The sequence below is a fragment of the Coffea arabica genome, chromosome 7c (genome assembly GCF_036785885.1).
Source record: "Coffea arabica cultivar ET-39 chromosome 7c, Coffea Arabica ET-39 HiFi, whole genome shotgun sequence".
NCBI lineage: Eukaryota > Viridiplantae > Streptophyta > Magnoliopsida > Gentianales > Rubiaceae > Coffea > Coffea arabica.
This window is the reverse complement of record NC_092322.1, coordinates 18842306-18857502: the sequence shown is the minus strand read 5'-3', so window position 1 is coordinate 18857502 and position 15197 is coordinate 18842306. Positions and strand designations below refer to the sequence as shown.

General features: G+C 36.0%; 1 protein-coding gene across 12 annotated transcripts; it reads right to left on the bottom strand.

Moving 5' to 3' along the window:
* Positions 1-4053: 4053 nt before the first annotated feature.
* LOC113700141 (uncharacterized) lies at positions 4054-15197 on the bottom strand. 12 transcript variants are annotated; one of them, XR_011817359.1, is made up of 10 exons: positions 11264-15152; positions 10962-11162; positions 9628-9852; positions 9177-9256; positions 8567-8661; positions 8175-8228; positions 6967-7283; positions 5151-5247; positions 4482-4523; positions 4054-4399 (listed from the first exon to the last, which is right to left on the bottom strand). XR_011817359.1 is itself a non-coding variant. In XM_072056444.1 (3 exons), the coding sequence occupies exon 2, from the start codon at positions 12095-12097 to the stop codon at positions 11276-11278; it is 822 nt and encodes a 273-aa protein (XP_071912545.1). In that variant the 5' UTR covers positions 12098-12266; positions 14935-15128; the 3' UTR covers positions 11116-11162; positions 11264-11275. The 12 variants fall into 12 exon arrangements, 1 of the variants encoding a protein (XP_071912545.1); XR_011817354.1 differs by having other exon boundaries at positions 4482-4604; positions 5151-5207; positions 8316-8661; positions 9628-9842; XR_011817355.1 differs by having other exon boundaries at positions 4272-4399; positions 4482-4544; positions 5151-5207; positions 8316-8661; positions 9628-9842.

The window sequence follows — 15197 nt, the reverse complement described above, 5'->3', positions numbered from 1 at the left end:
TACAATGGGACAAATTCCAATTATACCCATTAATTGATGGGAAATTTTGGAAAATACTTGGGTACCCATGGGGCTCAAATAGCAAGGGCTCCGTTTGGATTAACTATTTTTAAGAGGTGCTTTTGAAATATTTTATTGTATAGTGTATATGAAAAATTTTTACTATAAAATTTTTTTGAAATATTTGATATACTAATATGGATGGGCTGTTTTTTTTGAGTTATTGTATATTATTGTAATATTGTATTTGAAAAACTTATTTTTTGAAAAAATAGCCAATCCAAACGGAGTCTTAGATTCAAAAATTATTTTTAACAATTTTTATAGTTATGATTGTATATCTATTTTTTCCTTTATTTGTTAATCCAATTTTTTGTGATAATCCTGAGTATAAAGCACTTGCATGTTTATTTAATAAAACTAAAAGAAATTTAATAAATAAATAATATTAAAATTATATACAAAAATAAAAAAATAAATTAAAAGAAAAAAATATGTAGAAAATATATTTGGATATTGGGCGGGATCAATCTAAATCCATCCCAAAGTGATCCCGCCCAAGTTAGTCCCAAAACATATATGGGTAAGGTTGAGCCCAAACCCATATGATTCGGTTTCATCTTAAACCCAAGCAAATCCCGCCCATGCCGCCCATTTTGCCATCTCTACAGCTGAGCAAATGTTCAAAGTGGTGGCGATGTGCTGGATTAGATTCTTTCTCTTGCACGGGTGACGAGGGAAAGATTGCTTCGTCCTCAAGGCCGAAAAAGGAAAAATAATAATAATAATAATAATAAAATACCTTTTCTTCTGATATTTCTTTTAAATTTTAGATAATTTCTCTACGTTGTCAGTATATACGTGTGTGTATACACTGAAGGATTTCAATACATAATATATCATTTCAATTTATATTTAAATACCAAATTTTGCATATATAACATGTTTATAGATCTGCACGTGTATACACTTGGGGAATGGCAACGGGACAGATTTGAAACAGGGGATCCCTCCCCCGTCCCTTGTCCCATTGCTAAAAAACTCCCGCCCCTTTTGGCCCTTTTCACGGGGGCGGCCACGAGTGATAATTTGATTTTTTAAAAAGAAACCTCCATTTAATAGATCAAAGCTAAATTCAACGAATGAAATAAAATATGGAGTGGAAAAAGTGAGAAAGGAAAAATGAAACAAGAAAAGTGTTGAAATAAAATATCAAAAAAATTAAGAACCTCAATTAGATTATATAAATAACACTTGAGAATACTCATAGAGCGCATAACATGGTTATGCCAAATATCAACTAGGAATTTTGTATTTCCAAATCAATGTTCTAACACTTTTGTTTCATAATTTGACTAGCGAAGAAGTTGAACTCTAGGAATTTTATGCCTTTAGGGTATGGCAATTCTAGACTTGTTAACGAGGCAAGGAAGGTTTTTGATAAAATGTTAGTGATGTGTGTTGTTTTTCTTGGAATGCATTGATCACCAAATAGGCTAATTTTGTTAGGTACAATGAAGTTCTGGAGCTTTTTGATGAAATGCAGATAGCAATAGTTAAACTTGATAATCGTGCAATGGTGACTATAATATTATCTACTTGTGTTGGTATTGGAGCTTTGGAACAGAGCAAGTGGACTCACACTTGAATAGCAATGAGATAAAAATTATGTTTACTTGTCAAATATTCTAAATTTATTATTATTAGATTATTTAATATATTACATTTATTTATATTAATAAATTGAAGCAAAGGAAGGGGATGGGCTATCATCCCTGATCTCGCCTTGCCCCATTACTCTCCCTATGAGACGTGCACACGCGAGCATCCGCTCCCATTGTCATCCCTATATATATTAATAGTGCATAAAAAAATTTACTATTTTCATTCTGTTTCTCATTTTTTTGTGTGAACAAACTGATATGGAGAATGAGGAAATGTTCTATACACTATTTCGAGTTAAGCAAATAGTTAGATACGTTTCCTTTCTGTTTTCAGTATACTTTTTAAATGGTTATTATTAAAGGCAAAAGAAAATGTTACATTATGTGACATTAATATGGAGATAGACACATATTTTGAGAGACACAAAAGTAAATATTGCAAATGAATCATATATCTTTTATGCCATGGAACTTATGATGAGAATGAGATATGATCAATTTACAATTACAAACCATGTATATTTTTGGGTAAGAAAAAAATCTTACGGATCATTAAACTATTCTTTTTTTTTTTAATCACAAAACTATTCAACTATTTTTTTTCATTCCAATATAGTCATTGAACTCACGAATTTGTAACTAATGATTATTTCCTCCAATTTTATTGTTAATCCTACTGGAACAAACTCCACAATTCTTACAGGCCAAAAATCCATGGCAATTTCATTTAACTAGAAGGGCGAAAAACGTTATGGATAAGTAACTATTGAAATTGTGCAATTTAGACTATACTGATAAAACTTGGCCTCGTTTGATGTAGCATGCAAATGATGTATTGAAGGACTTTAGTGTTATTGATTGGAGTTTGTGAATGAGTCTGACAAGAGTTGAACAGGCGATCCGTCAAACCTTTGTATACGTTCTAGGGAGAGGTAGGATCGTCACATAAGTTGTTTAAACATATATGATGATTATAAGTTTAGATTTACTATTAAAAGTAGAGAAATAAATTTAACTAAGAATATAAAAAAGTGATTTACAATTTTTTTTGTGATTTATAATGTTGTTATTTGATGTTATATAATTAAAAAAATGATGTTAAAATAACAAATGAAAATATAATTAAACAACCACGAGGGTATAAGCGGGCAGAGAGGGCGAAACCAATGGAAGGGAGAAAAAGTGGGGAATGAGCCGAGGATCGGGGGAAATAGAGTACGGCATCGGGGACAGAGAATGGATGACCCACCTCGTTGCCATCCTAATTGCATTCAAGTTAGTGCAGTGTGTTACAAATAGGTTGTTATTCTGTCTCTTCAACATAATGGCACGACATAACAAAAAATATACTCCCTTCGTCCCATTTTGATAATTCTGTTTTTTTTTTTACACAGTTTAAGAAAAAATAATTAATTTTGTTGAAAAAGTAAATTTAGATTACTATTTTCTTAAAATACCCTCACATTAAATAGAGTACAACTTTATGAAAACTTGAATTGATGGTAAAAAAAAGAATCAACTCTCATTAAATGAGGTAAGTTTATAGTAACAACAACTTACATTGAATAAGGGCATTTTAGGAAAATTAAAATACAACTACATTCTTCAACTGGAAAATGAACTACAATTTGGAACATACGAGAAAAAAAAAACAGGACTATCAAAGTGAGACGGAGGGAGTATAAACACAAATGTATGAATGACTTGTCATGAATGCTCTAAGAAATTCATCAATAATGTTTTCCCAACTTGCATCGGCATCCCTCATCTAATTTGTTATGCCTAGAGAAACTCACCAAATCAGCTATCCCGCGAATATAACATGAATCACTTCAGTCCTCTACTGATTTTCCAAATTCACCAAGTTTATTACGACAATCTCAAACAAATAATTTCCTTTTTTTTTGGGTAAAAAAAACAAATAATAATTTTTCTCATTGAAATATGGTAGAGTCCAGAAAGAAGATGTATACCGCACAGAGAGAACGAGTGGGTGGAAAATGCCTTTCCGGTTCAGCCATGGGAAACCGGGAATAACGATGCAGGCCCTTTCTAGAACTCACAATCAGAAATGCGCATCTCTAGAAGGGCAAGCATGATTCTACGGATAAAATGAAATTCCGTACTTAGCAAATGACCATTAGCATCTGCCAAATGCAGTTAGCTAGCACGAAGTAACCCTCAATTTAGACTATTGTCGGAATACGTAGCACTGCAATTTTCAAACATGTAGCTTTTGGTATCCCAATTCAAAGCCACCGCATTAGCTTCAATAAAAGCAATGGCCTCTGCCTGATAACAGAAGATGCTATTACTTTAATTCAGAAAATTTCTGGATATAAAATGCAACTAATATATCTATCAAAAACAAATAGATTTTCTACTAAAATTGTCTGAGAACCAGAATAGAACACAATCTTCATTGAAACATGCAAGAAAGTTTACAAACTATGCTGGGGGCATGGGACATCTATAGAAAGCTAGTCATTCTCCAAATTTTAACTAAAAAGTTAGGGGAGGAATTTTTCTTGACTAGCGAGCAACTCCGATTGAGCACCACATATCTCCGGTCACCCTATACAGAATGAGATGTATGATCTTCCAAAATTTCATCTTAGTTCAACATGTCAATTCCGTACCACGTTTGATCAGAGAGGACGGGAGGTGTAAGACATAGCTAGCATGAACTTACAAAAAGTATGTGTCATACTTAAGGACGTCTATTCACCAAGAACCTGCACAAAAGTGGGGTTGTAGTTGGAGGCTGAAACTAAGAACAACTAATAAGCAAAAGAAACTTTCAACATAAAAAAATACCTCATGACTGGAGATCACTTCCATAATGCCTCCATGACATACCTAGCATGTGATTGGAACACACTCCAAAATAATCGGAGACCATCACAGACAAATAGTGATCAAACCCAGTTTAGTACATCACTAGATTGGAAAAATAGAGGCTAAGAAAAATGCAAGTGTTATCTAAACCAGTATTAAAAATCAAAACCATATCTACTAGAAAGAGAGAATATATGCACAAATAGTTGCAGGAACAGCTTGATAGCATAGCTGTAATCAGGTTCATATTTCAGCAGTTTGAATACATACATTACAGCATCTGAATTTATGTGTTAGCTATATGGTCCAGACGTTATTTACAAAATGGTAAGATTAAATCACATGGCCAGCACAAGCTATGAATAATACCAATGTACACAATTGAGAACTTGTAAGCCATATACAGTGCTACCTCCTATAGTGCAAGAAAAACTTCACCATCTTCACAAATATTTGAAGATATCGAGCATCTAACAAACAGCTTTGAACTGTTGTAATATCAAAAAATTAAACAAGCTGGTTTGACAGCCAAATATGTAATGCATTTATTCAAAGTTTAGAAGAACATACACAGCTATTCAGCCAGATTAGATAGTAAACATGACTGCCCAGTAAAATAATCATAAGCACAGGAAGTCCAGGACTAACCTCAACCTGCTCCTCAAATGCAAATCTGCTAAAGCCGCACCTGAAGCACTCTGAAGTCTAAAAAGCAGAACAAAAAATGATTCCACGATGAATCTCCCTAAATATTATAAAGATAAAGATGAAGCTGTGGTAAAATAAACCTCAGTCACCAGCAAATATTTGGTTTAAGTATAAAATTTGAATCAGATTAACCAGATAATCAATGATTTCACAGTTAATCATATGATTGCACATATATGTTACTCTAGCATTAGCCTTGAACATCCAGAAATGCAGAAAACCAAAAACCATGCTGTAAAACTAGTTGTACCCCTGGCGCAAAGAGCGAGCAACTGGTGCCTGTGTGGATATTATCTGTTATAGGACTTTTTGTTGTGCAGTTGCTTTCGGTTTCCAATTATAAAATTGGAGAAATATTAGTGGTTTTGATGAAGAATTGGGAAACAGTAAAAATCTTAATAAAACGATAACAAATAATTTCTAAAAACCAGAATCATTTCTTTAACTGTTAGCAAAACACCACAAAAGTATTCACAGGAGGCTAACGTGGAGTCAAGAAACTACTTGAATTAATCCTATGAAATGGTTAAAGCAACAACAATGAATGGAGATTAATGAATGGAGCGCAACAACAATGCCAGTAATTTAAAGCAAGAACCGAACATATATTCGTTGATCAAGTCATCTATTTAACCAATACGTTCAAACTCATGTCCATTCCAAAAACGAAACACCAGGGCAATTGCACCTTCGGCTTGGAAGTTCGAATTTCAAAGCCCCAAATGCAATCACACTGGATTAATATTTAGCAGCAACACAGACACAAATATCTTTTAGTTTTTGTCAGGCTATAATATGGGGGGGAACGCTCTCACAGAACCAAAACAGCTTCACATAAGAACCAGAAAAAGTTTCGGCCATCTACAGGTGCTCTAAAACATTGAAAACGAAACAGCAGCGATAATGCGTCAATTTGCAGCATGCAAGCTAGGACTAATTAAAATTTCACAAGGCCACCCAATAAAATTGCACGGACCAGAATGGCATTGGCTCAAGTACAACAACAACAGCAGAAAATAATAGCTACTCCAACAGCAAGAACCAAATAGTAAATCCAGTTCCGAGTCGCAGTTTTCCAAATATTTCACTAATCAAATTGCAATAACCAAAGCACAATCACTGGTGCTTAATAATAGCACAAATTGATCAAATTCCTTATCCAAAATAAAAGTGTAGCAAGAACACCCCAATTAACGGAGAACTGGCCCAGAACTGATCAATTTAAGCTTACAACAATAATTGATAAAATGTCTAATCCACAAAATAGCATCAATATTCACCCAATTAACAGGGTACACGTATACCATGAGCTTCTAAAAAAAACTCTCCTATGCATGCCAAACAAGCAAATGCAAGCACATTCAATTATTTGCTAATATGTTGGTATGCGTACCCTGTCTCCAAACCCCTAATTCGGGCATACTCATTACATATGCGGGGAAGAGCACAAAAGCAAATAAATGGTGAAGCTGCCAGTCTGAATTGGAAAATTGAGGTGCCAAACCAGAACTTAAGAAAATCAAAAGTGGAACTGCCGCAGAATTACAAGTTTAAATGAAGAAGCATGAATGTCAGCTGTGTCAAATAAAATGTAATATCCAACGTGTCATACAACCATTTCAAAATTGTACTCACAGTCTCTACCATATACTATCAGCACAAGAAAGGCTTTGATTGAACAGCAAACACATTCACTATTTACTGTAGCCCTAATTCGTATGAATTAGGCCCCAATTAAGTAAACAGTAGAACGAACCTCGACGAAGCAACAGCTGAGCAGAGGCGGATCAAAATCCTTCGCTGAGCAAGTAGCCGCGACTTCGAAATGGCACTTGCAAGCTGATTATGCTTCTTGAAGTCTGATAGTGGCCCTGCCGCTTCTCCCGGGTGGCTCTGCAGCGTATACTCAGCTCCTTCTTCACAGTTTTGCTCTGCTGAAGATAAGCTGCAAATTCAGGACGGAGAAGCTAAGATTGAACTTGCGGAGACATGGGCATTGAACCTCCAAGGATTATTAACAGATGAGCTGAAACGGCCGGTGATTTTTAGAGATACATTGTACCTCGGCTGTTGCTGCTTAGAAGAGGAAAGTGAAGAGGAAAGTGATTTTTAGAGATACGTTTTAGAACAGGAAATTGAAGCAGGAACGGGAAGGACAAGAAAGCTAATTGAAAAACTAGTTTTACTTTTTGGGCCCCTAAACAGTACCGTATGGCAGGAGCGGGAGTGTAGCATTTCAAATACACTTAGTTGACTATAATTTGTATTTTGACTACAAAAACTGTTTTTACCAAAAACAGTGGATCCAAACACAACCTATAATAATTTAGGAGTTTATGTATATAGAAACTGTACTTGGTATTATTATGCACATATCAAAATCCACCTTTAAGTTTGATTGAAAAATGTTACCATACAAAACACATATTGGCCAATGAATACTCTAAATTGGGCTTCCTATCATCATCATCATCATTGTAATGATTACATTTTTTAATCATCTAAACTCTAAAGTCAGTAAAGAAGAGAAATAAACCAACAAAAGTCCTTCTGACTAATGTTCAGCTCACAAGCAGCAGGCATGAGACATAATTGTCTGTTTCACATAAATCCTTTTCATTAGCATTTTCTTGAATTATACTAGACTAGTAAAGGCCTAAAGCCACAGACCATTTGCAAGTTCGAATCCGAAGCCTAGCTGGAGTCATAACCAACCTTCTTTCTCCACTATCAGCTGAGGCAGAAATATCTATTTTGTTGGCCAGCTAATTAAAATTAATAAAACTAGAATGAGAAATTTTGACTATTTCAGGTGTCAAAAGGGCATTTGATACTAATAACAATCAGACTTGCATGAGAACATTCCACACTATACAACTTTAAACTCCGAATCCACGAAAATGAAAATAAAGAGGAAAGAAAAATTGCCCATGAAGGAGGAAAAATGACATAAAAATTCCTTACATTGTCAATTTTAGAAACAGGACAATTTTCAGTTTTTTTGAACCTTCTTAGAACCTGGCACAAAAAGCACACAGTTTAAGCCTTAAAAGCTTATGCATGCATCATATAATCTACTCATCAATAAATTTTTGGAAAGGGGACCTTAGAAGAGAGAAGAGATTAATAATGTGGGGTTTTCCTTCTGAGAGTAAGTGCTGATCCAGCTCCATGTGACCTTAATGATCAGATTCTGAAGTGAGTTATTCTAGCTGATCATCTAGTTCCATCTTGACTTTTAGAATATGAGCTTTCTCATCAACTATTTTCCCATAATTTTCATCCATTGCTTTTTCTAGTTCTTGAGGAGTAAAACATGACAAAAAGGAAACAATGATTGTCACAGAGTTTATAACTTCTCAGTAGTAGATGCAAATGGCTGAAGCAGACAGCTTCTTTCTCCCAGCTTGTTCCGTTTACTCATCTTCCATCCTTTTTCTTTCCCTGCGTCCTACTAGTCCAAAAAATGCCATAAGCAGAAATCTTAACTTTATTTCCAAATCAACAATACTTCTTAATAAAATAAGAGATCACAAAGTCAAACCCTTTTTACTAAAACAAATACAAAAATTAAAATCAAAGCCCCACTATATCAGACATTAGAATTCATTAAAAAAAGAACAAACATCAAAGATTACAATCAAAGAGGTGGAGAAAATCTATAAGCCCAAAAACAACAGTGATACACCCAAAGGTGAGGATGAGAAGAGGACCTGACGATATCATTAATAAAGATTTTACTCGAAAAACTTTTAATGCAATTTTCATGAACTAAAATTAACCTGTTTCATACTCAAGTGCTTGCAATCATTTCAACCTATTTAATATAAAAACTGGCTTACAAAAAAAAAAAGGACTGGAAGTGTGAGAATTTGTAAGTAATCAGAACCTTTTTTTGTTTTATGCAAAACATGAGACAATGACAATTGACTGATACCCATAATTCCTCCACCAAGAATCTCATACCTTTCATTCCAAGCAGCCTGCCCCCATCAGCTTCTTTTCTGCCTTTGGCTCGCCATTAGGAGTAAAATATCCAACAATAGCTGCAATGCAGAACCCAAGCTTTAGAGTTCAAAGATATTAAATGATAATTGGGTAATAGGGCAAACAATTTGATGGTATTATGAGATTAAGGCCAAGATAATTAAAAAGCTGAAGCTACAGCCAATTTATCTCCAGATCGTTTGCAAGTATTCATGCTCACCATAAAGCATGGAAAATCAGTATTGGAAGTTGATTTCCAACAGTCTACAAAATCTAGCAGTTGAAATGACTTATATAATTCATATAATAGCTTAGACGAGGATACAATCAATCAAAAGTATTGGCAGAATAGTTCCTGGATCAATAATTAATTGCTTAACATAACTTTAAGTGTACATATACGAGTTCTGTCAATGTTTTCTTTCTTTACCATTATGGTGCCGAATTTGGTGGCTTGTTCAGTTTGTAAGCTTCTGTTTTCGCTGGCGATGCCCTGGCAGATGATGCTAGTGTTCTTGTCAACCAAGACCGTGCAAGGAGGTGGTCCGAAGTGGCGCAGCTGCTTGGATTTCCCATTGGAGTTTTGCAGCAGCTTTGATGCCAAATTTCCAATCAAGTGGTCTTGTTGCTTGACAAGCCATATCCCTATTCAATTCTAAGGCACACAGTAGTCAGTGAATTTTTGTGTGTAATTTTTTCTGAGTTTTTCAGCAACAAAAACTTGCATAAAATTGATAAAATTAGAGGTAAAAAGAGAAGAAACTAAGATCCTTTAAAAGACCTAAAACCAAAAGACACACCACGAATAAAGCATAGCCAACAACCTAAACCTAATTGTGGCAAATAATGTGAAATCAACAGATCGTAAGAGAGGAAGAACAAGCCGTTACTTGGATCCGAAATAAATGACCAACAAATGGTAGTAGCCATCCCATGGCTTAATACAATTTTAATGACCACTGATGAAAAACTTCATTACAACAGCAAATTATGGAAAATCCAAGGAGCTTTTAAAGCTCAGCTCAAAAGTCAGAATGGCACCTTCCAGGACATTTCAGCAAATTCACATAGCAGCTAGGCATTAATAATCTCAGCTTAGCACGCTGTTGAAAGCAAAAGGGGATACCAGAGTGCATTTACCAAAACTCTAAGCTTCATTCAGAATACTTGTGCCCATTGCAATAAGGACATATCAGACTCATAAAGCAAGGACACTATAAACCCTGAATAGGCAGTCGTAAATCAGAGAACAAGTGCAAAATAAACTCCTTTTTATATTATACAAGGAAATGCCCTTCTCAGAGGTGAACTTTAGCTCAAGCAAAAGGGTGAAAAGGTAATTAAACAAAATATGGCTGCACATAAAATTGGTGCACAATGCTTCAAAGCACTAAAACCTTTCCTCAAAAATTTTATAAAAATCCTGTGAAGATGAAAAGCATTGAATAGTGGAAGTAAAAATACTTCTTAAGTATTAGTAGGATAAATGAATCAAGTCAAATGAGTCAGATATGTTCCCCAGAAATCAATTTTTGGACTTAAGGAGAAAGTAGAGAGATTCATACATTTGTCTAAGTTTATAGTGCTTACACCTATTCCAGGCAATAAATTGCAGGGCTAAAGCTGGTTAGTGGCATACAAAGATGCACGTCAAGATAACACAGACATAATCAGTTCTCCCTTCAAGACAATGGACACATTAATGCACTTGTGTATCGACAATTCAACATACTGAAATATCTGCACACAAAACGAGAAAATTACCTAACAATCACTCCATGGCTGGAGATGGCCAGATCAACATTCACCATCTATTTAGGCAACCGGTGCTTAGTGAGAGAGGTAGAGTGCTAATCAGATTTGCTTATTTATTCTTAAACATCCACAAAATCCAAATGCCACCACCAGCATAGGTAACTTTTCCCCAGCATTTATTCTTCATTGTCTTCTTTATTCTTTCAAGTCCTTTGCACAAAACCAAAATTTCAAGATCAAAATCAAGTAGTTCCAAATAATCAAAACAACAATAACACTAATTATGATGAACCAACGTCAACGATACTCACATGCTAAGCAGCTTATTCTGGACTCGCATCTGCGAATCCAGCAACAAGCTCTTCCTCTTGCCTGTGAGTCCATAAGCCTAGGACACGTGTAACCACCATCTTTGCCAATAATGGGGTGAAGGCAATAGCAATCCTCTTCAGAACTACTAGACCGGGAGATGTTGACGGTGCAGTAGACGGACTCATGGCAAACAATTCTAATGAACAGGTAGCGGTGGACAGATGCATGGCAAACAATTTTGATGGACAGATAGAATGTGATGCAGATAATTTGATTGCAATGCCAAAATTGGCAGCTACAAAGGAATCGGTGAGCCCAAAATCATCCGGCAATTCCAGAAACAGCATAGAAACAAATAGCCCCCATGTAATCGCCACCATAGCATCAAAGGAAGTCACGTCCTCCACGACACAAAGCCCCAAGAAAGCGGATAAGAACAGATACCACGCGCTGAAGATCGCAGAGGCAACGAAAGTGACAGAACTAGATAATCCGTTGAACCCACACTGCCTCAAGCAGTGTATCAACTTTTGAGTAAGCCACAAAACCAACAGAGAACAATAACATCCAATTGTTCCCGCAAATGTCAGAAAAGTAGCTGCCCCAAAATACTCATACTCTGGCATTATAATACCCTCAATCCGGTTGCCGTCGTCGGTGAAGAATGCGAACATCACCCATCCGACCGCTAACAGGGTGAATTGAGCAATGCCAAGGAGTGAACGACGATTATTATTCAGTACTTGCCATAGCTGGACCCCTAACAACCTCAAATTCTCTGTGAAGGTCAGATTTTGAGCCCTAATGCCTTCAAAAATTGTAACCTCAGCCATAATTGGAGTAGAGGGTGGTGTGGTTTTGGAGTTTTATAGAACCGGAATTCTGACCTAGCTCGATGACCCCTCCGTGAGACTCTAGCCCTTTCTGCCTACAATGCTGATAGTGCTTTTGGCGGGAAGGAAAGCAGTTCTTCTTTAATGTTTATTTAGGCTTTGGATTTAACTAGCAATGTTTTAAAACCCGGACCGTCAATTGAACCAATGAAGTGAAAGGGTCGAGGTTCAATAAATAATTAAATAAATATATCTATATATATATATATAGACACACACACACACACACCAATGCACAGAATAAGATATAAGTGCTAAACCACAATTAACATAAGAGCAATATCCAATAATTAACATACACAATTAACATTTTGAAAACTTTCATCTGTCATGTTACTGTAGATTTTGGTATGGATTTCATCTGTCATGTTAATGAAGGCAGGACAGCTATTGATCTAATATTAGAAGGAGAAAAGGGAACTCTACACTTGTTTGCACCACCAAAAAACAAATAGAAGTTGAAGTTCAGATGGCTCATAGTAGTTCAGTAGCAAAATGGTACTTGAATTCATTTATAATCCTAAATTTCCAAACGAGTCATAATTCCAATCAGGTCAAGCGGAGTTAAACATATGACAGGCGAAATAACTACTTGATACTTTATTCATCAAGAATCAGCACAACACATCAGAATGTATCATTTCAGGAATTCCAAAATAGGGCATTGTGTGGATATATCAGCTTGGAAAAACCAACAATATGTTTATTCAGTAAGAATTGTGAGCCTAATTTAGACATTCTTTCATTTAGGAAAAGAAAATATATTTCAGTGATGTCATGATTCAAAAGCCCAGGTCTCATCAACAGCCCGTTAAGAAAAATCCTCCAAATGGTGCAAGATTTCACTTTTGTCATTAGATCTAGTCCTATTAGGGCTCTTATCTCACCAGACACAAGACCTTATACAGTGAAGTGCAGCATTTAGTCCTATTCTCTGCACAATAAAGGAAAACTAAATGAGCAGAGTTGCAGAGAGTAACAGAATTTTCCAACAGGTATCCCTCTATAAGGTTTAGCAACTTCATTCTAGCTCCCTCAGCGGAATATTCTAGCTCGCTCTCAGGCAACAAATTCTCATTTCGAAAGAAATTCTGCATCCAGGGTATAAAAAGTTAAAATCCCCAAATTTAACTTCTACACATTTGGAAATTAGCAATTTAGTGGAAAATAAAAGAACTTTGTAAATCTGTTATGCAAGAATTGCTCTTGTTATCCTCAAAGCAACCAAAGCGTAATTCCAGAGTTTTTTTTTGGCTTAGAATCAACAACTAAAGGAAAAAAAAGGGGAAAAAAGATTAACGAACCTGGTATAAGCTTGAATTCCAGGGTTTTTTTGGCTTAGAATCACAGCAGCGGGCGGAAAAACCTCATGCTGCGGTGCTTCCTTTTTGCTGATTGCTATGGCTCAAGAAGTCAAGATTGGAGTTTGGAGTTTGGAGAAGGGATTAGAATTAAGCTATTAAGGCGAGAAGGAAATAGAGACGGCAGGCAAGGCAATTTCGGCAATTGCAGAGAGAGAAAGCAGGAAGACCGAAGCAAAGTGCGAAGAGGAAGACTGAAGTGAAGATTAGGGTCAAAATTGGAAATTTTGTCAATTTTGACTCAAAAAATGGAAAACCACGGTTCACGGTTCGAGCCGATTTTAATGGTTTGAACGGTTTTTACGGGTTTTGACCGGTTTTTTATCCAAGTCAACATAAGCTATGAATCGGACCGGATACATGACTGGTTCGCAGTCGAATCGTTCGGTCCGATCCGAGTTTGAAAACATTGGGTTTAAGGCAGTTACGCTTAGTGGTAAAACTTTCCTGAAGCATGTGTTGTGAATAGGGGTGTGCATTCGGTGCAAATTCGGTGCACTGAATTCGGTGAATTCGGTTATTCTACCTGTAAAATTTTAAACCGTTTTCAATTCCGAATTGGGCATAACCGAATTCATTCCGCAACCGATTTCAAATTCGAAAACGGTAATGAATTCGGTTAAACCGAATTCATCTATTCCAAAAAAAAAGATAAAAATACCCTGTTATCAGCTTAAGTTTGCAACGCTGCTTCTGTACAACTTACAGGCTATGAGGCTAATTGCAAACTAATTCTAATTGCAAACTTACAGGCTACAAGCCTACAACACCAATTCAAAGAAAATCAACATCCAAATTATTACACACACATTACAAATGCCAAAATCCATCAAATACAAATCTGGAGTACCAAGTACCAACTGCCAATATACAATACAACTACAAGTTATTCAAAGTAACACTAACACACTTTTCAAGTTCACATTTCACAAGTCACAATGAAAAAAAATAGACTCAGTATTAACTTCACCATAAAAAATAGATTCAGTTTTATGCAAAATGTTGTAGGCCGATATAATATTCAAGGCAAGAATAGACTAGTTTCAAAGAAGCACAAGTGCATAACTTCATCCAGAATGTTGCCAAGTCCCATTAATTAAGAGAATCTCCACGGACAAGGAGGTAAAATTTTCATATTAGCAAGTTTTTTCCTTTTTAATTTTTCTAACGGGAAAAAGGTGGAATTTTTCCCCAAGGTCTTAACTTTTAAAGGCTGCACAACTGGAGAGAGATTTCTTGTGTATAAAATACAAAGCTTATGTTATATCAAATCTAATCTAAACTACTATAATAGTGAGAGTTTGCAATTGGAAGCTCAGATTTCGTCCCCTTATCAATTCAGGATAACAAATTTCCAAGTCGATCTTGGCCATTTTACTGCCAGAGACACAGAGCCAAAAACAGAGGAGCACTTACCTAAGTGAGCCAGAGATGAGCAGTGATGAACCAGCGATGAACAAGTGAGATCTTGGTGCTTCGTCTTCGACACTCGGCAGCGATGAACCAGCACGGCAGGACACAGCCGACAGGAGACGTAGAGCGCGGCGGACTGGCGGAGGCCGGAGAGGCAGAGAGCAGCTTCGATTTGGGAATTGGGACTTGGGACTTGGGAGTGTTAGTGCTGTGAAAGCCCTACGTGATGGCAGTCACGGCACTATGCAATATTGCAAATTTGCAAT

What these genes read in the sequence shown, in the direction of transcription:
- LOC113700141 (XM_072056444.1), bottom strand. Translation starts at nt 12,097, where the DNA reads ATGGCTGAGGTTACAATTTTTGAAGGCATTAGGGCTCAAAATCTGACC.